The sequence below is a fragment of the Oncorhynchus tshawytscha genome, linkage group LG03 (assembly GCF_018296145.1).
Source record: "Oncorhynchus tshawytscha isolate Ot180627B linkage group LG03, Otsh_v2.0, whole genome shotgun sequence".
NCBI classification, from domain to species: Eukaryota; Metazoa; Chordata; class Actinopteri; order Salmoniformes; family Salmonidae; genus Oncorhynchus; species Oncorhynchus tshawytscha.
Window position 1 is genome coordinate 30,789,643 of NC_056431.1, and position 23,450 is coordinate 30,813,092.

General features: G+C 42.4%; 1 protein-coding gene across 4 annotated transcripts; it reads left to right on the forward strand.

Annotated features, from left to right (window-relative positions):
- The first annotated feature begins 7,076 nt into the window (after positions 1-7,076).
- On the forward strand, positions 7,077-22,856 carry serinc2l (serine incorporator 2, like). 4 transcript variants are annotated; one of them, XM_024402391.2, is made up of 11 exons: positions 7,084-7,232; positions 9,957-10,118; positions 13,997-14,033; positions 14,130-14,184; positions 14,753-14,832; positions 18,060-18,197; positions 20,179-20,348; positions 20,538-20,628; positions 21,109-21,259; positions 21,609-21,818; positions 22,157-22,856. In XM_024402391.2, exons 1-11 carry the CDS (start codon positions 7,194-7,196, stop codon positions 22,293-22,295), a joined length of 1,272 nt encoding a protein of 423 aa, XP_024258159.1. In that variant the 5' UTR covers positions 7,084-7,193; the 3' UTR covers positions 22,296-22,856. The 4 variants fall into 4 exon arrangements, with proteins under 4 accessions (XP_024258154.1, XP_024258165.1, XP_024258159.1 ...); XM_024402386.2 differs by having other exon boundaries at positions 7,077-7,232; positions 13,997-14,184; XM_024402397.2 differs by lacking the exon at positions 13,997-14,033 and having other exon boundaries at positions 7,077-7,232.
- Positions 22,857-23,450: the final 594 nt, after the last annotated feature.

Sequence of the window (23,450 nt, forward strand, 5' to 3'; positions counted from 1 at the left end):
GGGGTTGGCTCGTAGTGGTGACAGACCGTCTAGTTAAGTAGGCAATAGAAAAAAGCCTGTCTATCATGTTCATTGATTGGGTTAAGACGAACAGTCACTCCAAAACTAGCGAACCAATGGAGACTCATTGTCTGCGCCTCCCCCTAAACCCCGCCCTTTTCGGAAAAATAATGCCAAAACACGCAATTGAAAAGACTGGCAGTGAAAGCAAAGCAAAGAAACAGACTTCGAAAGTAAAGATACGAGTAGCGTAACCAAAAGCTAGTACATGCAGGCAAGAGCACAGGCAAAGTGTATTCAATAGGATTGGTTGCTGGGAATGTTTAACCGAAAATTATTTTTGCATTCGTTTTCAAGTATAATTTTTAATCACTTGTCATAGAGTTTTGCTCTCGCTTTAAAATGATTTGCTTACAAGTTTTGGGGGTTTTGCTTTTGATGTCTTATTTTTGTTTACAATTCTATTCATTTTGCTTTCAATTGTTTGGTTTTTGATTTCAACATCCATTATTTCACCCGTCCTCGAAAATATAATCTTTACACTCAACTTTATATTTCATGTTCACAATTTATTTTATTTTGAATTCAATACATATGGCGTGAAATTGACCCCATAGAAATGCATTTACGAACGAACCCTAATGAATCGATGTTCTCAGCTGGCATGAAATCAAAAGCATGAGACAGGGTTCCCAGGATGGATACAGTAGCCTACCATCATCAACATAAATAGTTACTCTAGCTGGCTTTCTAAACCTATCCCTCAGTCTTCTAAACCCACTGGTGCAAACATTGCTAGACTTCCTGGAACGCTTGTGAGAGACCAGGCAGACACAAGGGGCTAGGGTTCCAGTCAAGAAGCACAGTTTTGACTGCTCCTGCAATTTTGCTTCGGTACTGCAGTATAAGGGAGGCCTGGCCCAGAAAGACCATTTCCATACATGGCCACATAGACATAGAAGATGTGGTGTAAAGTACTTAAGTATAAATTCTTTAAAGTACTACTTAAGTTGTTTTTTTGTGTATCTGTACTTTACTATTTACATGTTTGACAACTTTTACTCCAAAAGGAATGAATGTACTTTCTGGTCCATACATTTTCTCTGACACCCAAAAGTAAAAGTGTCATTGAATGGGTGAGTTAATTTAATCCTAACATGGGTTTGTTGTACTTCTCTACATGCATGCAATGAAGGATGTCACAGACTTGTACCTTTAAACTTCCTGTGCTATTTAGACATTGGTTGGCATCCACCAAAGTAAGGATTCCTGCGCAAATGTATTTGTGCAAAAAAAGCTGTATAGTGGTAAGTGTATATTTTAATATTATATTTTGGATATAATATTTTATATTATTTAGAGTATATATTTTTATCCAGGTTGTCTCTCATTGAGATAAAATCTCTTCTAAGAGACCTGGTTCGAGACCAAGATGGCGCGCGGGGGAGGGGGGTGTCATGACTGTCCTATGAGGATTGGAATGGGTCAGATCAGCTTGGCAATTGATGACAGTAACCAGACCTTCTCTCACCCACAGAAGAAGGGAGGAGGGAACTGGGCCTATTGGACAGTTTACAACCTGTTGTAAATTACAGGAGAAGAGGACTCTTGTCCCCTCCAGTATGAACCAACGAAATGTCTTTTAACAGGATTTTCCTGCAGAAACTAACAACATTCACAAAAGTGAATACTGGAACAATATTTCTAACATAAGAATGTGGGAAATGGTCAATGGTGATCTAAAGAATAATCATTTCATATGGGTTTTTATTTTGTGATGTCATTCAAAATGGTATGAAGGAAATACTTTAACTTGGAAAGTATATCCCCTTTATCTGTAAAGTTTCCATCCAATACGTTGTGCATATAATATTAACAATTATGAAAGTATTTTTGTTTAGATAATGTGATTTTAGGAGCCATAAGAGAATCTATCTCCTATAAACTGTGTATAGTAAGTAGCCACGCCCCGAGTGAGGTCAGAGAGCGTGTCAGACTGATGGAACTATCCCCTTTGGCCAGAGTGCATAAAAGGATTGGTAGAGAGATTAACATTAGACCAGAAAGCGTGGAGCGGTCTCTACACTTTTGGAACTTTGAACCTCAACATATGAAGAAAATAAACTTACCTCCCAGACTAGACCAGAACATCACCAGGCTGCAGCTGCACATGTAAAGTGGTTCAAACTCCGGCTATCAACACATGGTGGAGAGAGCAGAAAACTAGTGATGCACCGACATGACATTTTTGGCCTATACCGATATCCAATATTGTCCTTGCCAAAAAAAACAATGCTGATATCCGTTATTTACATTTTTTGCAGCTTTTTAGGCATTCTAGTATAGTTAAATAGTTAACACACACACACACACACACACGCAGCAGTCTAAGGCACTGCATCTCAGTGCAAGAGGCGTCACTACAGTCCCTGGTTCGAATCCAAGCTCTATCACATCCGGCCGTGATTGGGAGTCCCATAGGTCGGTGCACAATTAGCCCAGTGTTGGCCGGGGTAGGCCGTCATTTTAAATAAGAATTTGTTCTTAACTGACTTGTCTAGTTGTAAGGGGTGCGTAACTGGTGGCAGGGAAGTCAGACGCAGGAGAGCAGCCCTGAGGGCGAAATGCAGTAACCTAGGAAGGAGACGGACTGTTGGAAGAACAGGCATTTCTCAGCCTTGGCGTACAGGTCATGCTCCAACAGTCGACCAAGCACCTTGCGCACCAGGGAGACATGCTCAGCGTGTGTAGCGAAGTATATCAGAATGTCATCAATATACACCACTACACCCTGCCCGTGCAGGTCCCTGAAAAGCTCACGTTAGTTTTGGGCAACAGGGTTAAGTAGCTGGCTAGCTATTTATTTTCATGAACTGAAGTTCAATTTCAATAGGCGAACAACAGTGGCAACCTAGCTAATACTTACTCACAAGGATTCCTAAATCATTCCTAAGAATAATAAAAATGACTGCAGTTTCTACTGGTCATTGTTTTCAGACTGGTTGTATTTGGTGCTAGCTAGGTACAAAGCTAAAGCTAGCTATCCCAGAAGTTGCGGTCGATCAAATGATGCTTTATTACCAACGTGGCATTGTAAACACATCGTTCGTGGCCCTGTGTTTGCTTGTCTGCAGACTTTTTTGTACAGCTTTGACAGTGCTACGTAATCTTTTTTGACACGCAAAGACCCAAACGGCGTTCCATAGTATGTATGTTGTGAAGCTAATAGCAGTGATGCCAATACTGTGTAACTCCGGTAGGTCAACATCTGAAAAATAGCTCACTTGGTAGTGTGTACCGGTTCTCGACCAGTCGGCGAAGCCAACATCACCCACGACAGAGAACGGTTGATTGTCAAGGGCAATGAATTCCATTATCTTGGCTTTGGATTGCTTAGCTTTGGAATGGATTTCGCCTTGGCGCCGGCCATGGAGCGGGACTGGACGCCGTGCCTGGACATCCGCGCAGTGGAAGGCTCCGGCCATGGCGCAGGAAGCTGCGGGCTGTGGACCGTCACTGGAAGCTCTGAACTGTGGCCTGGTGTGTGGAGCCGGCACAGGTTTCACTGGACTGATGACACGATCTTCAGGGTAAGTGCGGGGAGCCAACACAGGACGTACCGGGCTGGGGAGGCGCACTGGAAGCCTGGTGCGTGGAGCCGGCACAGGTTTCACCTGACTGACGATGCTCTTCAAAACTCCTGCGCTGCAGCATACTCCTAGCCAACATTTCTCTCCGATATTCCTCCGCAAAATTCTCCATCAACTCCATCATCTCTGTCTCTCTCCTCGGCACTGCCGACCGCCCCTTGTGCCCCTCCCCAATATTTTTTTGCCCTTGGGCTGTTTGTGAACGCGGACCCCGGCATCATCACTGTCCTCCATTACTCCTCGGCAACTCCCACCATGGAAGGGTCTCGCATCTACCTAATATCTCCTCCCATGACAAACTCTCCTTCACCTCCTGGGCACGCTGCTTGGTCCTTACTTGGTGGGATATTCTGTCATGTTCGTTGTATAAATAATTGGACCAAGGGGCAGCGTGAGTAGAGTTCCACATTTTATTAATAGTGAAACTTCCAAAAACAACAAAGATATAACGATCGCGACAGCCGTAGCACACAAGGCACTAACACGAAACAATATCCCACATCGCAGGTGGGGAAAAGGACAAACTAAGTATGATCCCCAATTAGAGGCAACGATAATCAGCTGCCTACAATTGGGAACCATACCCACACACCAACATAGAAACACAATACCTCGAACGCCCCCTAGTCATGCCCTGACCTAAAACACCATAGAGAACTCAGAGGGTCAGGGCGTGACAATCGGGTAACAATTAAACATAGTTAGTTGATTCGATAAATAACAGTTATCAGATTAATGGAAGTCATGACAGGAGGTAAATTATATTATATATAGTACCAGTCAAAAGTTTGGACACACCTGCTCATTCAAGGATTTTCTACATGTTTTGTATTTTCTACATTATAGAATAATAGTGAAGACATCAAAACTATGAAATAACACATATGGTATCATGTAGTAACCAAAAAAGTGTTAAACAAATCTAAATATATTTATATTTGAGATTCTTTAAAGTAGCCACCCTTTGCCTTGGTGACAGCTTTGCACACTCTTGGCAGTAATGCATAATAAAAATATATATATATAAAAAAATTTAAAAAGGACTCTCGAGCATATCATGTATGCCAATTAACATTTTTTGTGATTAGTGAACAGATTTCCAAGAAAAGTAATTCAAGGTTGACTCCGCTTGTTGGGAAGAGTGGCTATTTGAAGAATCTCAAATATTAAATATATTTTGATTTGTTTTAACACTTTTTTGGTTACTACATGATTCCATATGTGTTATTCCATAGTTTTGATGTCTTCACTATTATTCTATAATGTAGAAAATAGTAAAAATAAAGAAAATCTCTTGAATGAGTAGGTGTTCTAAAACTTTTGACCGGTAGTGTATATTTGGCTATTTTCGCTGCATAAAATGTAGAAGAGTTCCCTTATCAGGTTTAGAAAAAAATGTCTGCTAAATGCTAACTCCCGTTCGTATAAGCTGGTAGCATAGCTAGCATACAAAAATCAGTGGTGGTAGTCAAAGTAGTTTTTAACTGTAACACACACGTGCACATACACGGACACACACACATGTAAATAAGAGCCATACTTGCACACACATACATGGCCTTGCTGTTATGAATTTTGTTTTCCTTGGTGTCTTTTGTTTTTTTGCATTGTTGTTTTCGGTTTATTTAATTAATGTTAATTATTTAATTTTATTATGCTTAATTTTTTTCTCTGGGATGGGGGTCTGATATGTTGCTGGTTCGTGTCCCAGTTTTTGACCTTGTGCGTGATCTATCGACGTGCCCTTGAGCATGGCGTTGACCCTGGTTTCTTCTGTGGGTCGTTCTGGATGGGAGTCTGTTAGATGACTGAATAATGTACTTGTTGAGTGGCTTCACTGCAAGTAGATTATATGTTTTAATATTCAATTAAAACATTTTTTTTTTTACTGTAATGCAGGTGATTGATGACGATGACATGAACATCAATCAATCAATCAATCAAATGTATTTATAAAGCCCTTTTTACATCAGCCGATGTCACAAAGTGCTGTACAGAAACCCAGCCTAAAACCCCAAACAGCAAGCAATGCAGATGTAGAAGCACGTGCATGTATTGGGGTTTACATCCAGACAAGCATTATGCTCCGATTTTTACCTCAACATAGTGTGAAATACACATATAAACAATAGCCTAAATGTAGGCACATGTTTTGGGGGGCAATGGGGATATTCGGGATGGAGATTTTTTACTTCATGCTATCTTGGCTGAGCTCCTATGTCAAGCACCGGGAAACGGACTCCAACATCTCAGAAGAGGTAGGTGTTGTCTTTTCATTTAGCCAGCTGTTTATAATTAGCTGGATGGCTATAGGGATTAGCCCTGAATCACTTTGAGTGGTGCAGTGCAGACCAATTTAATTGGATGCATTATGACAGCTCCCAGAAGCGCAAGAAGTATGAATGATCTGACTTCTGCAAGGCCGCATCACAGTAAATGCTGTCGGATTGACCATGTAGAGCCTTTTACAACATTTTGGAGGCGCTGCGGTATAGAACTTGATTTGGCCTCTGCAAGCCTCCAGAGGCTCTGCAATTTTGTCACACCCTCCCTACGGAGCCTCTGGAATCCATTTCCAGAGTGGAAGAAGGGAGTAACGTTGAAGAAATCATGGTAGTTGGATTAGAGACACCGGTAAATGTTACTCTCCAACAGGGTACTGCCTATGCCATTCAAAGACTGTAATTACTATAGCACCTATTGTCATAGGATCTTCTGACTGGGGGAGTTTCGTTAAGAGCCCCAACACTTGCTCTAAACAATAGCATGCATCGCTTGCATTACTGTTTTGGAAACATAAAGAAAGTATCTTTCATATCAGCGAGAAGTAATTTTCAAAAAACTAAAGGTATATTACTACACACCTTAATTGGTTTAAGGTTAGTGTTGCCACACTGCTATTATCTCCATGTTGCAGCGCTGGTTTATGGAAGACAGATGGAAGACATAGGCCACCACCTATGCTAATTAGCTATCTAGTGTGCTCCGAACACCTGTGTGTAAGTTAATTGGGGAGGAGCTGTAGTTCGCCAACTGGGGTCACCTAGAACACACAGTGTATGGATCTGTGCAAAACTGCTACAGTAAGTGTATTTTTCTATTTATTTAAGCTTATTTCTCGCTGACATGAAAGATAAGGCCCTTACACACATAAAAAAATGCAGTCAGAGTGCAGTATGCTGCAATTGCTGCATCTAAAATACCACAGTGGACTTCAGTTACTGCACTTTTACTGCAGTTTCAAAACTGCAATATTTTTTAAGGGGGGCATATTAGCATGTTTAGAAAGCAATGATTGACGTTTCTAAACGTTAATACAGCGTCAGAATTGTAGTTTACATGGAGCCAAATGTGGTGAATGTAATGGCTGAAACGCCTGCTGATGTATTACATCTTTGTATTGTATTATGAATGTTTTTTTCCCCTTTCCCAGCAATGGATTTTCTTTCGTTCACTACCCGTACAGTAGGTGGCGGAATGCACCTTTAACTTTTGTTTGTGGACCGCCATAATACCAGAGAAGAAGAGGACATCGCTTAGAAAATGGGGGCTTGCATGGCCTTGTGCTCCCTTGCTAGCTGTGTAAGTAGCACAACAAAAATCCTTTCATGCTGCCGTTTCTGTGTTTGAGACATCGGGGTTAGCTAGCAAGCAATTGGTCAATGGTGTTAGCAAGCTAGAACGTCTTATCGCTAGCGAAAGACGAATCTGGTTTTACAGGAGGCGTTGAATATGGCGCTTCTCCTTTATCGCCATATTCAACGTCTCCTGTAAACCATATTCTGGTCCTATAGCTAGCTAGACATGTTTGCTTGCTGGCATAAATACGAAGATAACTAGTCTTTAGCTTCAGTTACCATTACCTTGTAATGTTTAGATTATTCGCCTTCAGTTTAATCCATAGGCTCCATAGTTTCTGTCTCATAATATGTTTATTTTTAAATTTGACAATTTATTTAACCTTTATTTCACCAGGGAGACCAGTTGAAAACAAGTTCTCAAATACAACTGCGATCTGACTAAGATCAAGCAAAACAGTGCGAAAAAAACAAGAGTTACACATGGGATAGACAAACATACAGTCAATAGCACAATAACAAAATCTATATACAGTGTGTAAATGTAGTAAGATTTGTGAGGTAAGCCAATAAATAGGCTATAGTGGTAAAATAATTACAATTTAGCAACAACTCTGTAGTGATAGATGTACAGATGATGATGTGCAAGTAGAGATACTGGGGTGAGAAAGAGTTTAAAAAAGAATAATATGGGGATGAGGTAGTTGGGTGGGCTGTTTACAGATGGGCTGTGTCAGGTGCAGTGATTGGTAAGCTGCTCTGACATCTGATGCTTATAGTTAGTGAGGGAGATCTAAATCTCCAGCTTCAGTGACTTTTGCAATTCGTTCCAGTCATTGGCATCAGAGAACTGGAAGGAAAGGCGGCCTAATGAGGTGTTGGCTTTGGGGATGACCAGTGAAATATACCTGCTGGAGCGCTTGTTATGGGTGGGTGTTGCTATGGTGACCAGTGAGTCGAGATAAGGCGGGCCTTTACCTAGCAAAGAAATACAGATGACCTCGAGCCAGTGGGTTTGGCGCCGGATATGTAGTGAGGGCCAGGCAATGAGAGCATACAGGTTGCAGTGGTGGGTAGTATATGGGGCTTTAGTGACAAAACGGATGGCACTGTGATAGACTACATCCAATTTGCTGAGTAGAGTGTTGGAGGCTATTTTGTAAATGACATCGCCGAAGTCAAGGATCGGTAGGATAGTCAGTTTTATGAGGGTATGTATGGCAGCATGAGTGAAGGAGGATTTGTTGGAAAATAGGAAACCGATTCTAGATTTTTGAAGACTTCTGCACAGTACTGTCTTTTATCTATGGTGGTTATGATATCGTTTAGACCTTGACCACCTTGGAAACCAGATTGCATAGTGGAGAAGGTACGGTGGAATTCAAAATGGTCTGTGATCTGTTCGTTAACTTGGCTTTCGAAGACTTTAGAAAGGCAGGGCAGGATAGATATAGGTATGTAACAGTTTGGGTCTAGAGTGTCTCCCCCTTTTGATGACCTCGGCAGCTTTCCAATCTTTGGGATCTCAGACGATACAAAAGAGTGGTTGAACAGGCTAATAATAGGGGTTGCAACAATTGCGGCAGATAATTTAGAAAGAGAGGGTCCAGATTGTCTAGCCCAGCTGATTTGTAGGGTCCAGATTTTGCAGCTCTTTCAGAACATCAGCTATTTGGATTTGAGTGAAGAAGTGTGGTGGGGGGTGGGGGGCTTGTGCAAGTTGCTGTAGGGGGTGCTGAGCTGGTGGCTGGGGTAGGGGTAGCCAGGTGGAAAGCATAGCCGGCCGTAGAAAAATGCTTCTTGAAATTCTCGATTATTGTAGATTTATCGGTGGTGACAGTGTTTCCTCGCCTGAAGTGCAGTGGGCAGCTCGGAGGAGGTGCTCTTATTCTCCATGGACTTTAGTGTCCCAAAACATTTTGGAATTAGTGCTTACAGGATGCACATTTCTGTTTGAAAAAGCTAGCCTTTGCTTTCCTGACTGAACGTGTATATTGGTTCCTGATTCGATGCTATTGCAGTACGCCACAGGACGTTTTTGTGCTTTTCAGTCAAGTCAGGAGTGAACCAGGGGCTATATCTGTTCTTAGTTCTACATTTTTTTGAATGGGGCATGCTTATTTAAGATGGTGAGGAAAGCACTTTCAAAGAACAACCAGCCATCCTCTACTGACGAGATGAGGTCAATATCCTTCCAGGATACCCGGGCCAGGTTGATTAGAATTTAGGGAGCGTTTGACAGTGATGAGGGGTGGTTGTTTGACCACGGATCCATTACGGACGCAGGCAGTGATTGCTGAGACCTGGTTGAAGACTGGTGTATTTGGAAAGCAAATTGGTCAGGATGATATCTATGAGGGTGCCCATGTTTACTGATTTAGGGTTGTACCTTGTAGGTTCCTTGATAATTTGTGTGAGATTGAGGGCATAATTTTTCGTATCTTAAATATATACGAAAAACAGACTATTTACAGACTTAATTAACACGGGACAAGACAAACACACATCCGACTGCTATGCCATCTTGGATTGGAGTGTCTTCCTCCTTCAATCCTGCTATATGATCCCATGTATAATTTTTTCTTGATGCTGAGATTCCACCAAGACATTAGCATACAATCTGTTCATAAAACAATGTTGTGCAGATGTATTCATTCTGGAACCTCCACCAGGTTACTGTTCAATGTGTGCTCTCCTTTCTCTCCTTTCTCACTTTTTTCTCCACTAGGCCTCCTGTCTGTGTGGCTCCGCTCCGTGTCTGCTATGTGGCTGCTGTCCCTCCTCCAGAAACTCCACCGTCACCCGGCTGGTGTTCTCCTTCTTTCTACTCCTAGGGACCCTGGTGTCTGTCATCATGATCCTCCCTGGCATGGAGGCACAGCTCCAAAAAGTATGACATTTTTTTATTTAACCTTTATTTAACTAGGCAAGTCAGTTAAGAACAAATTCTTATTTACAATGACAGCCTACCCCAACTAAACCCGGACGACGCTGGGCCAATTGCGCGCTGCCCTATGGGACTCCCAATCACGATCGGATGTGATTCAGCCTGTATTCTAACCAGGGACTTTAGTGATAATCGATTGCTAATAAGCCATCCGTAACCACCCGACTATATGTGATCAAGTGAAAGTTTGAGGCCCGCATCCGACCCTATCCTGCAAATATCGAAAATGCGCTTAGGCTACAGTCCAAGATGGCGTAACGATTTTTGACGGGGTGCAGTATTTTTCTTCCTAATTTAGATATGTTTCTGCTTATAATTTCCAACATTTTGGTAGACTATTTGTAAGTGAACTTGTCTAATTAGACCAGAATAATGTCATCAATTATAGAATGGACACTTCAATCTAAAATCTACACCTGCCAAATGCCGGTAGATTTTGGCATTGGCGGGTAAAGATGTCTATTTCACTAGCCATGTTGGCGGGTGGTCGGGCTTCAACAGTGCGAGTATTTCACTCGCATTTGTGAATAAAAATAGTAAGTATGAGCACATTTATAGTAAAATTAATTCTGCAGTAGCTGTTTTCAAGCATTTCTACTGTTTTGTTTCCTAGCTTGTAAATGAATCGCACAAAGTCAAATAATCACAAATCCTAAATAGCCTATTCCACATTGCGCTGCAACACTGCCTGGCTGAATTCATTATGCCCTAATCTATGGATTTCACATGACTGGGCAAGGGTGCAGTCATGGGTGGGCCTGGGAGGGAATTGGCCCACCCACTTGGTAGCCAGGCTCACCCACTCAGAATGAGTTATTCCCCACTAAAGGGCTTTATTACAGACAGAAATACTCCTCAGCACCCCCTCAGATTATCCTGCAGGTGAAGAAGCCAGATATGGAGGTGCTGGGCTGGCGTGGTTACACATGGTCTGCAGTTGTGAGGCCGGTAGGAAGTACTGCCAAATTCTCTAAAATGACAGAGGCGACTTATGGTAATTTAATGTTAATTTCTCTATCTGGCAACAATTGGCATGCCAATTGCACTCTCCCTCAACTTGAGACATCTGTTGTGTTCTGTGACGAAACTGCACATTTTAGTAGCCTTTCATTGTCCACAGCATAAGGTGCACCTGTGTAATGATCATGCTGTTTAAGGATCCGACCCTTTTTTCCCCCTTTCAATTTTAGCCTGAAATAACATACCCAAATCTAACTGCCTGTAGTCAGGACCTGAAGCAGCCATATGAATATTCTTTATACCATTTGAGAGGAGACACTTTGAAGTTTGTGGAAATGTGAAATTAATGTCGGAGAATATAAGACATTAGATCTGGTAAAAGATAATACAAAGAAAAAACATGCACTTTTTTGGTATTCTTTCACTGTAATAGCTACTGTAAATTGGACAGTGCAGTTAGATTAACAAGAATTTAAGTTTTCTGCCCATATCAGATATGTCTATGACCTGGGATTTTTTTTTGTTACTTACAACCTACGTTAGCTCAACTGTCCCGCGGGGGGGGGGGGCAGGGGCGATCCATCCCGTAGAGGTTAATAATTTTCTTGATATGCCACACCTGGATATCTTGGCAAAGGAGAAATGCTCACTAACAGGGCTGTAAAGAAATTTGGTCAAAACATTAGAGAGAAATAAGCTTATTGTCTGTATAGAACATTTCCGGGATCTTTTATTTCAGCTCATGAAACATGGGACCAACCACCTTATATGTTGTGTTTTATATTTTTGTTTAGTATACATTGTTTTGTTCACAAGCTAGGTTGTTTTTCTATGTTTGAGTTTCAACTGCTAGGGAAGAGAATACAACGCTTCTTCTACTAGTCAGACTCAATCTCAGACACAAACATGATTAGAGTCGGCTACCACGGTAAATTGGCACTGATTTTAATTCAAGTACTTTTCAAGTACCAATTTGAGGAAAATGTCTGATTTTCAAGGTATTCCAGTACTTAATTTTCAGCGTGTGAAATTCAAGTACTTTAAGCACCTTGTGCGAACCCTGACATTTTTTTCTCATCTGTGATATTTTGGTTAAAAATGTCAGGGTTCGCACAAGGTGCTTAATGAATTTGGCATCCCGAAATTCAAGTACTGGAATACCTTGAAAATCTGACATTGTCTCAAATTTGTACTTGAAAAGTACCTGAATTAAAATGAGAGGAGAATAGAAAACGATCAAATATGTTAATATGAAAAATATACAATATATTGCAAGCTTGCTCATTCCACTCACACTGGTACAGAACTGACTGAAGTGCAGCCAAATGTAACATCGATAGCTAAAATTCAGAGGAAATTTAAATGTAATCCTGCCTGGCAGGATATTGATGTTTAGGAATGGGTTTTACCAGGTGGCAAGTGGCAGAGAGACGCCGCTGACAGTGGGATTTCTTTAACATCCCTCGACTCGTGCCGCGTCAACAGACATCCCCCAAACAAAAAAAACCTTAGTCTTGGAGAATGAGTGTACAACTGGTAAATAGTCGCTGATATTTCAGTCAAATGATAAATAAAGGTTCATTTGAAAAAATTGAAATTATTTTTCTAGGTAGCTCAAGGTCTCCGGCTATTAGCCAGGTAGCTAGCTATAACTAGCTGGCCAGAAGGAGTAAGTTAGAAGCTAATGTAGAATGGTGCCTGACCTCAGCAGGTGAAGTTGACTGAAATTAAGCTAGCTATAATCGAAAGATGGCTACTACAATTTCTCATAACATAATACCTTTTATTTACAGAGAGTAGTGAGACAGACAGTGGTGAGTCAGGCAGCAATGAAGGAGGCAAATGAGATACAAAGGAAGAGGAAGCATTGAAGCGAGCAGGGAGAGAGGTTAGTAGGACAGTGGTTTCCAAACTTGGTGTACGAGACCCATGTGGGGTCCCTTAAAATGTAAATAGGGTTCCCCGAAATAATCTTTAATCTTATTAAACACATTAATAAACTGTTTCTCTTCAAATAGGTATAGAATATAACATTTTAGAGTCAACTAAGGGACTTTTACACTGTCAGATTTCACTTTAATGTCATTGTGTTGGGACAGCCTGTGGGACATAACATTTTGTCAAATATTAAGGCAGTTTAAATATAAAAACAAATTAATATTATGTACACTGAACAGAAATATAAATGTGTGATGAATACTAACTTAATTATTTTTTTTCATGAGCTTGTGACGATATACTGCGATCTTGTGGCGACTAGAAACAATTGCATAATAGGAACTATTACAAATAGTGATGGTCCTTAAATAAATATTAGTGCTTGAAAAAAGTACTTGAATTTGACTTGCCACTGTCTGTACGAACCGTGAAATTCAATTAAACAATATACTACATTACTTCTTACTAGTTATACATTTGTTTTAGAAACATTACAAAGCATTCATTTTTTGTGTGTTTTGTTGATGTAATTTTAGTGCACTTTGTTTTTAGGGGGGCTTGTAAAAAATCTGAGTGGCCGGTAGATTTTTTTTTAATCTACCTGCCACAGTGGCTGGTGGACCAAAAATATTTTATGCCCTGACCTCCACCCACCTGCCCTTCATCTACACAACATTTCATGACCCTAAAACCGCCTGCCCCATGTATATAACCGTGGGGACTGCGGGTTGGGAGTCAACCCGTGCATCACTAGTTTGTGTGGTGTATTTGTCGGACAATGTCAACATGTAAGAGCATAACACCTGAATGTCTTTCCTATGAGTAAAACAAAAAATTGTTCTAGCACTTTCTGTGACAATTTATTTTTTGAAACGCTACTCAAAAGGACATTGAAATGCCCTTTTTATCCTTTCCCCCTCTAGATCCCAGGCTTCTGTCAGGGTGCGAGCACCATACCAGGCATGGAGAACCAGTTTAACTGTGATGTCATTGTGGGCTACAAGTCGGTGTACCGCATGTGCTTCGCCATGACCTGCTTCTTCTTCCTCTTCTCAGCCATCATGGTCCGTGTCCAGAGCAGCAAAGACCCGCGTGCAGCCATTCAGAATGGGTGAGCACCAATTAAGATTTAGATCACTTCAATCATCAATTGTACACAAGGTTCAACCAAAATTTCACTTCGGCTTTTTCTCAGCCTCTCTGAAAGACATATACAGGTTGGAGCGGGGGGCTGCAACACTGGGCGCGGAGCAGGTGTTGTGGTGGCTTAAGCGCCTTGCTTAAGGGCACATCGGCAGGCATTTTGAGGATTTGATACCAGCAACCCTCCAGCTTACTTCCCTCCAGAGTTTTTCCGCCAGACCCGGGATTCAAACTGGCACTCCTCCGGTTGCTGGCTCGCCTTTAACCGCTAGTCTATCTGCCGCCTTACCACCATGCCCTTCACCTCTTGCTTTCCCAGCAGGCAAAATGGTTTGAAGTGACCTCATTACAATCAGAATCCGGTTGATATGTAATTTTGGGTTGGTACTGTAATAAGTTGTGTTCAAATCATATATAGGACCTTTTAGTAACTTTCATGCTCAAGTTAACTGGCTTCTCTTAGAGAAGACTCTTGAAAATACTCAGTTTTTTGACGTACTATGCTTTTTTTTGTGAAACCTGTGTTTTATCCCCAGTTTCTGGTTCTTTAAGTTTCTGATCCTGGTCGGCATCACTGTGGGAGCCTTCTTCATCCCGGATGGAACCTTCCATACTGGTACTTTGATGATTAAACTTTAAATGACTGTCAAGTGACGTCTGACAGTACTGGCTTAATCATTGGCAAATGACTAGCAAAGCAGGAACATTATCATGTTCAAGGTACAGTGCATCGGTGAAAAACATTTTCCCTCTGAAAGATCCTCAATCTATAGTGATTGAATTATTATATGTAAAGTATGCTGTTTATGCTCTTGTGAACAAACACAATCAGACAAATAAAAAACATTACCTTTTTTTAATTTGACCTTTATTTAACTAGGCAAGTCAGCTAAGACTTGGTGCTTTAACTGCCTGTTCAGGGGCAGAACGACAGATTTGTACCTTGTCAGCTCGGGGGTTTGAACTTGCAACCTTCCGTTTACTAGTCCAATGCTCTAACCACTAGGCTTATAGCCAATTCCTGGGAAGTAAATCAAAGATTGTAGAAGCCAATTTAATGCTTTTGAACTAGCACATGGTTTACTGCACAGTGTTTATCCTACTAAAATAGGACATCCCTCACTTATTTATCCTATTTATTACCAAGCTGAAAATTATAATGGATTCGATAATAGCCACACGATATTTGATAAAGGAAGTAGGAGAGGGAAAGTAATTTTACCCTTGAATATGCCAGAAGTGAACCTACAGACAAAACACAATAATCACACTGTTATATGCTATATATACAAAAGTATGTGGACACCCCTTCAAATTAGTTGATTAGGCTTTTTCAGCCACACCCATTGCTGAAAGGTGTATTAAATCAAGTACACTGCCATGCAATCTCCATAGACAAACATTAGCGGTACAATGTCCTTACTGAAGAGATCCGTCAGTTTGTCAAATTTCTGCACTGCTTAGAGCTGCCCCGGTCAATTGTAAGTGTTACTGTGAAGTGGAAAACGTCTAGGTGCAACAACTTCTCAGCTGCGAAGTGGTACATCACACATGCTCACAGAACGGGAGCGGCGAGTGCTGAAGTGATTTAAAAAATGGTCTGCAGTGTTGTAAAGCTTGCCGCCATTGGACTCTGGAACAGAGGGGTGGTGAATCATGCTTCACCATCTGGCAGTCCGACGGACAAATCTGTGTTTGGAGGATGCCAGGAGAACGCTACCTTCCCCAGTGCGTAGTGCCAACTGTAAAGTTTGGAGGATTAATAATGGTCTGGGACTTTTTTTTTGTGGTTCGGGCTGGGACCCTTAGTTCCAGTGAAGGAAAAACTTAACGCTACAGCATACAATGACATTCTAGATGATTCTGTGCCTCCAACTTTGTGGCAACAGTTTGGGGAAGGCCCTTTCCTGTTGTAACATGTCAATGCCCCAGTGCACAAAGCAAGGTCTATACAGAAACACCTTTGGGATGAATTGGAACGCCGACTGCGAGCCAGTCCTAATTGCCTAACATCAGTGCCCGACCTCACTAAAGCTCTTGTGGCTGAATGGAAGCAAGTCCCCGCAACAATGTTTCAACATCTAAACTCAAAAAAAAAAAAAAATGTCCCTATCTTTCAAAGATAATTTGTAAAAATCCTTCACAGATCTTCATTGTAAAGGGTTTAAACACTGTTTCCCATGCTTGTTCAATGAACCATAAACAACTAAGGAACCCTGTGGAACAGTCGTTAAGACACTAACAGCTTACAGACAGTAGGCAATTAAGGTCACAGTTATGAAAACTTAGGACACTAAAGAGGCCTTTCTACTGACTCTGAAAAACACAAATGATGACCAGGGTCCCTGGCCATCTGTGTGAACGTGCCTTAGGCATGCTGCAAGGAGGCATGAGGACTGCAGATGTGGCCAGGGCAATAAATTGCAATGTCTGTACTGTGAGACGCCTAAGACAGCGCTACAGGAAGACAGGACGGACAGCTGATCGTCCTCGCATTGGCAGGTCACGTGTAACAACACCTGCACAGGATCGGTACATCCGAACATCACACCTGTGGGACAGGTACAGGATGGCAACAACTGCCCAAGTTACACCAGGAATGCACAATCCCTCCATCAGTGCTCAGACTGTCCACAATAGGCTGAGAGAGGCTGGACTGAGGGCGTGTAGGCCTGTTGTAAATATTGGTGCAGTCCATGAGGAGGAGATGCACTGCAGTATGTAATGCAGCTGGTGGCCACACCAGATCCTCACCAGACATCACAGACAACAACTTCGCCTATGGGCACAAACCCACCAGTCACTGGACAGGACTGGCAAAAAGTGCTCTTCACTGATGAGTTGCGGTTTTGTCTCACCAGGGGTGATGGTCAGATTTGCGTTTATCATCGGAGTGAGCATTACACCGAGGCCTGTACTCTGGAGCGTGATCGATTTGGAGGTGGAGGGTCCGTCATGGTCTGTGGTGGTGTGTTACAGCATCATCGGACTGAGCTTGTTGTCATTGCAGGCAATCTCAACGTTGTGCGTTACAGGGAAGACATCCACCTCCCTCATGTGGTACCCTTCCTGAAGGCTCATCCTGACATCATCCTCCATGACAATGCCACCAGCCATACTACTCGTTCTGTGTGTGTGATTTCCTGTAAGACCGGAATGTCAGTGTTCTGCCATGGCCACCGAAGAGCCTAGAACTCAATCCCATTGAGCACGTCTGGGACCTGTTTGATCGGAGGGCTAGGGCCATTGCCCCCAGAAATGTCCCGGAACTCGCACGTGCCTTGGTGGAAGAGTGTTGTAACATCTCACAGCAAGAACGGGCAAATCTGGTGCAGTCCATGAGGAGGAGTGCAGTACTTAGTATCTGGTGTGGCCACCAGCTGCATTAACTGTTGATTTTGACCACCCCAACCCTTGTTCAGGGACACATTTTTCCATTTCTGTTAGTCACGTGTCTGTGGAACTTGTTCAGTTGATGTCTCAGTTGTTGAATCTTGTCATTTTCATACAAATATTTACACATGTTAAGTTTGCTGAAAATAAACACAGTTGACAGTGAGAGGACATTTCTTTTTTTGCTTAGTTTAGTAGAAAGCCTTCCCAGAAGAGGGGGACCATCTCCTTATCAATGCCCATAATTTTGGAATGAGATGTTCGACGACCAGGTGTCCATATACTTTTGGTCTTGTGGTGTATACTTTTATAAACTATGGAAAACTCACATTTCATCCCCTCACAATACTGTAGTGTAGGTTAAACTTGATGTCAATCAACATGCTGTGGGTTCCAGGAAGTTGGTTGTATTTATTTGTTTATTGATCTGCCGCTTTTCTCCTCCGGCAGTATGGTTTTACTTTGGCGTGGTTGGCTCCTTCATCTTCATCGTCATCCAGCTTATCCTTCTCATCGACTTTGCCCACTCTTGGAACAAGATATGGGTGGGGAACGCCGAAGAGGGCAACTCAAAGTGCTGGTTTGCAGGTAGAATTACAGTACTTTCTCCAGAGGACACAGTACCTTAATGCTGCTCAAGAAGTTATACTACCATGACTGTGTTTAGTCTTCTAGAGCAGCAGGGTTCCTCAACCCTGCTCCTGGAGACCTACAGGGTGTGCATACATTTATTCCAGCCATATAACTAATACCTGATTTAACTAGCCAATCAACCAATCATCAACCCTTGATACGTTGAATGGGGTGTTAGTAGTAATGGACTGGAACAGAAACCTGCACACCTTATGGCTCTCTAGGACCATGATTGAAGAACATACAGTGGGGCAAAAAAGTATTCAGTCAGCCACCAATTGTGCAAGTTCTCCCACTGAAAAAGATGAGAGGCCTGTAATTGTCATCATAGGTACACTTCAACTATGACAGACAAAATGAGAAAAAAAATCCAGAAAATCACATTTGTAGTATATATTTTTTTATGAATTTCTTTGCAAATTATGGTGGAAAATAAATATTTGATCAATAACAAAAGTTTATCTCAATACTTTGTCATTGCCAACAAAGGGTATATAACAGAGGTCACATGTTTTCTGTAAGTCTTCACAAGGTTTTCACACACTGTTGCTGGTATTTTGGCCCATTCCTCCATGCAGATCTCCTCTAGAGCAGTGATGTTTTGGGGCTGTTGCTGGGCAACACGGACTTTCAACTGCCTCCAAAGATTTTCTATGGGGTTGAGATGTGGAGACTGGCTAGGCCACTCCAGGACCTTGAAATGCTTCTTACGAAGCCACTCCTTCGTTGCCCGGGCGGTGTGTTTGGGATCATTTTCATGCTGAAAGAACCAGCCACGTTTCATCTTCAATGCCCTTGCTGATGGAAGGAGGTTTTCACTCAAAATCTCACGATACATGGCCCCATTCATTCTTTCCTTTACACGGATCAGTCGTCCTGGTCCCTTTGCAGAAAAACAGCCCCAAAGCATGATGTTTCCACCCCCATGCTTCACAGTAGGTATGGTGTTCTTTGGATGCAACTCAGCATTCTTTCCTCCAAACACGACAAGTTGAGTTTTTACCAAAAAGTTATATTTTGGTTTCATCTGACCATATGACATTCTCCCAATCTTCTTCTGGATCATCCAAATGTTCTCTAGCAAACTTCAGACTGGCCTGGACATGTACTGGCTTAAGCAGGGGGACATGTCTGGCACTGCAGGATTTGAGTTCCTGGCGGCGTAGGGTGTTACTGATGGTAGGCTTTGTTACTTTGGTCCCAGCTCTCTGCAGGTCATTCACTAGGTCCCCCCGTGTGGTTCTGGGATTTTTGCTCACCGTTCTTGTGATCATTTTGACCCCACGGGGTGAGATCTTGCGTGGAGCCCCAGATCGAGGGAGATTATCAGTGGTCTTGTATGTCTTCCATTTCCTAATAATTGCTCCCACAGTTGATTTCTTAAAACCAAGCTGCTTACCTATTGCAGATTCAGTCTTCCCAGCCTGGTGCAGGTCTACAATTTTGTTTCTGGTGTCCTTTGACAGCTCTTTGGTCTTGGCCATAGTGGAGTTTGGAGTGTGACTGTTTGAGGTTGTGGACAGGTGTCTTTATACTGATAACAAGTTAAAACAGGTGCCATTAATACAGGTAACGAGTGGAGGACAGACTTCTTAAAGAAGAAGTTACATGTCTGTGAGAGCCAGAAATCTTGCTTGTTTGTAGGTGACCAAATACTTATTTTCCACCATAATTTGCAAATAAATTCATTAAAAATCCTACAATGTGATTTTCTGGATTTTTTTTCTCTCATTTTGTCTGTCATAGTTGTGGTGTACCTATGATGAAAATTACAGGCCTCATCTTTTTAAGAGGGAGAACTTGCACAATTGGTGGCTGACTAAATACTTTTCTTTTTTGCCCCACTGTATACTCATTCTATGCATCTTAAGAGTATGGGGGTGTTTGTCATGCATGACTGTTTTTACCGACCCTCCATGTTGCCCCTCTCCCTCAGGCTTATTGTCGTTCACCTTCCTCCACTACGCACTGGCCTTCACCTCAGTGGTGCTGTTCTACATATACTACACCCAGCCTAACGGCTGCACCGAGCACAAGGTCTTCATCAGCCTCAACCTCATCTTCAGCGTCATCATCTCCATCGTCTCCATCCTGCCCAAAGTACAGGTATTGTGGCGGTTTCATTGTTCCTTCATTTGAGAAGGAGGGCAGTTTTAGCAATTATACCAGTAATAATTGATACAATGTTTGGTAAGGGAATGCTTTTATTAGTCCGTTTTTGTTGATAACGGTGTTGACAATTGTATGCATGTTTGTATGCATGTTTACCAGTGCCTATGGTTTTGTGTGTCACAGGAAGCCCAGCCCCAGTCTGGTTTGCTCCAGGCCTCTCTCATCTCCCTCTACACCATGTATGTCACCTGGTCCGCCATGACCAACAACCCAAGTGAGTCTCAGCCTCTTTCCCATTCCAGTTTCAATGGAGTTTCTGCCATTGTTGTCATTTTGACTTTCTCCCTCCAGTTTGTTTATTTTTACTTTCCAAACCACTGCAGCACTATGAGTGTTTTCTACTGGTGAGTTTGGCCGACTTTGGTAGTTCACTCACCTTCCCCAACTCGTTACATTTACTAGGGCCTGGAGTTGTTTTCTTGTTAAGTCACATGGTCAGGAAAAACTCCTGGTCCTACTTATGGCTTGTGCTTGTAGTGGGTCCGTGGATAAGCTCAGACAGGTGTTGGGGTGTCTCTGCAAGAGCCTGCACTCAAGTGTTGTAATTAAGAGACACTTGGTATATCTGCTGTGGTAGTTGGTTTAGAGCCCTGGCTGTTGCCTTCCTCAAGACTGCAGGTCACTTTGTGGGGGTTTTTCTTCCCCATAACTATCCTGCATTCTATGGCTGATTTGCTGTGTCTGTCTCTCTCAGACCGTAAGTGTAACCCCAGCCTGCTGAGTCTGGTGTCAAATGTCAGCTCCAGTGAGCCCACACCCACCAGTGCCCCAGGACAGGTGCAGTGGTGGGACGCCCAGAGCATTGTGGGTTTGGTCATCTTCCTCTTCTGCACTCTCTATGCCAGGTAGCTAGCTACTCCAATTTGAATCCATATCATGGCTGCTTATTGAATTGTCTGTTATGCTATGATCTTAATAGATCTCCCCTTCTCTCTTCTTTCTCCCTTTCTCTGTCTCGTTCACTTTTTCCATTCTTTCCTTTCCGACCACACCTTTTCTAGCTTTGCTTTACCTTAGGGTGCTTTTTAGTCTGTTTTTATTGTTATGCTTTTGTTTTTTATCCTCTTATGTTTGTTGTGTAGTAAATATTTCAGTTTTTATTTTCTTATTTTTTTTCCTGTGAAGCACATTGTGTTGCATTCCATGTCTGAAATGCGCTGTATAAATAAAGCTTGATTTGACTCCCTCCTCCAGTATCCGTTCGTCCAGCAACACCCAGGTGAACAAGCTGATGCAGACCGAGGAGGGCGGGAGTTATGGAGGAGAGGGCGAGGTAGGGGAGGACGATGTGCGAAGGGCCGTGGATAATGAGGAGGAGGGGGTCAGCTACAGCTACTCCTTCTTCCACTTCCACCTCTGCCTGGCCTCCCTCTACATCATGATGACACTCACCAACTGGTACCAGTAAGTACAGCAACAGCTGACCATCAGAGCCACAGCTCTATAGAAATGTTAGAACATTTTACAATATTTCTAGGTGTGATATTGGGTATCTTGTGTATGTATTCCTAGTCAGTTTGAAAGCCATGGGATCAGGGGGGATATTTCTTTGGGTGAATCTCAATAGCCTTTGTGTGAAAGCTTTGCGAAAGCAAATCCCTAATAGGCAGCATTAATCCACCATGTTGCTCTGGCCTGTTCTGTGTTTTCAGATCAGTCTAAATTAAGGGGGTGAGACAAGGATAGAAATCTACTATAAAGAGCCACTCTTTAAACTGACACCTTCTCCCTTCATTCCTCAGGCCTGACACCACCACCCAGGCCATGCAGAGCAGTATGCCAGCTGTGTGGGTGAAGATCAGCTCCAGTTGGCTGGGCCTGGGCCTCTACCTCTGGACCCTGCTCGCCCCTCTCATGTTTCCCGACCGAGACTTCAGCTGAACAGCCCCACATGGTGTCACCATGGGCTTGTAAGATGTTGTGTGGAAGTTTATTATATATTTTTTTTAATACGAGTCAGCATTTTTGCATTGGTCTCTGTTGGTGTGTTTAATCTTGTTTTGTTTTGATTTATTTTATTTGACATGTTAGGTCTTTTATCTACCGTGGCTGCGAGGGGTATGTTTATCACTACATTGTTAGGTATTATTGGACGCTTTTAATATCCATACTGAGAATGTTTTATTGATTTAGCCATTCAATTATTTTATTTGCCTATATGTGAAACTGCACTTAACTCTGTCTACCTTAACACAATCTTCTGAGATGAGCATCGGTTTGTCCCAGAATGCACATAAGTGAACTATAGCAAAGACTTGATAACATGCGCTTATTACCTCACTTTTACAATAATATATTAGTTGGGATTCCCATGTTGTTAAAGTAGGCCTGGTTCCAGTTGATTGTATTTGTTTTTATTATGGATCCCCATTAGCTGCTGCCAAAGCAGCAGCTACTCTTCCTGGGGTCCAGCAAAATTAAGGCAGTTATACATTTTTTTTTTAAAACATTACACTACATTCACAACATAAGTGTGTGCCTGAGGTTGGGGATTCCCCCTCATTGGCTGAGCTCCCGCAGTTCTGGAGCTTTAAGAGTGACCCTCTCCAGAGCCCTAGAGAGACGAGGGAGATAAACCAGGGGGGCACACCCTCGAGGGGGTTCTCCGAGTCTGAGCCCTCTTACTGAAATAATGTAATATGTACACATCCTGATTTAATGTTCACTGGACTGTGTAGTATCAACCTACCCCCTGCTCTTAACTACATATTTCTGAACCCTGGAGGTCAGCTGTAATACCTCCTACCTACCCCACCCTAAGGCTTAGCTCTCTACCCCAACTATGCCTGATTCACGTAGGGCCGACCTGAAACGTACTGTGCTGGTTCAGATATTTTCTTTTCACATGATCCTTTCCAGCACGGTTATAGAAACTATGGTGGATGCATATTCAGGGCAGTACAGCTCAGACTTGGTTTGGCTCAGGAGTGTGATAATGGTACTACATGTTAACTCGAAATGACACAACGAAAAGGTTGCAGTTTAACAAAGTTTACTATACCGTATGAACACACTACAAGGTACCCATTACACTCA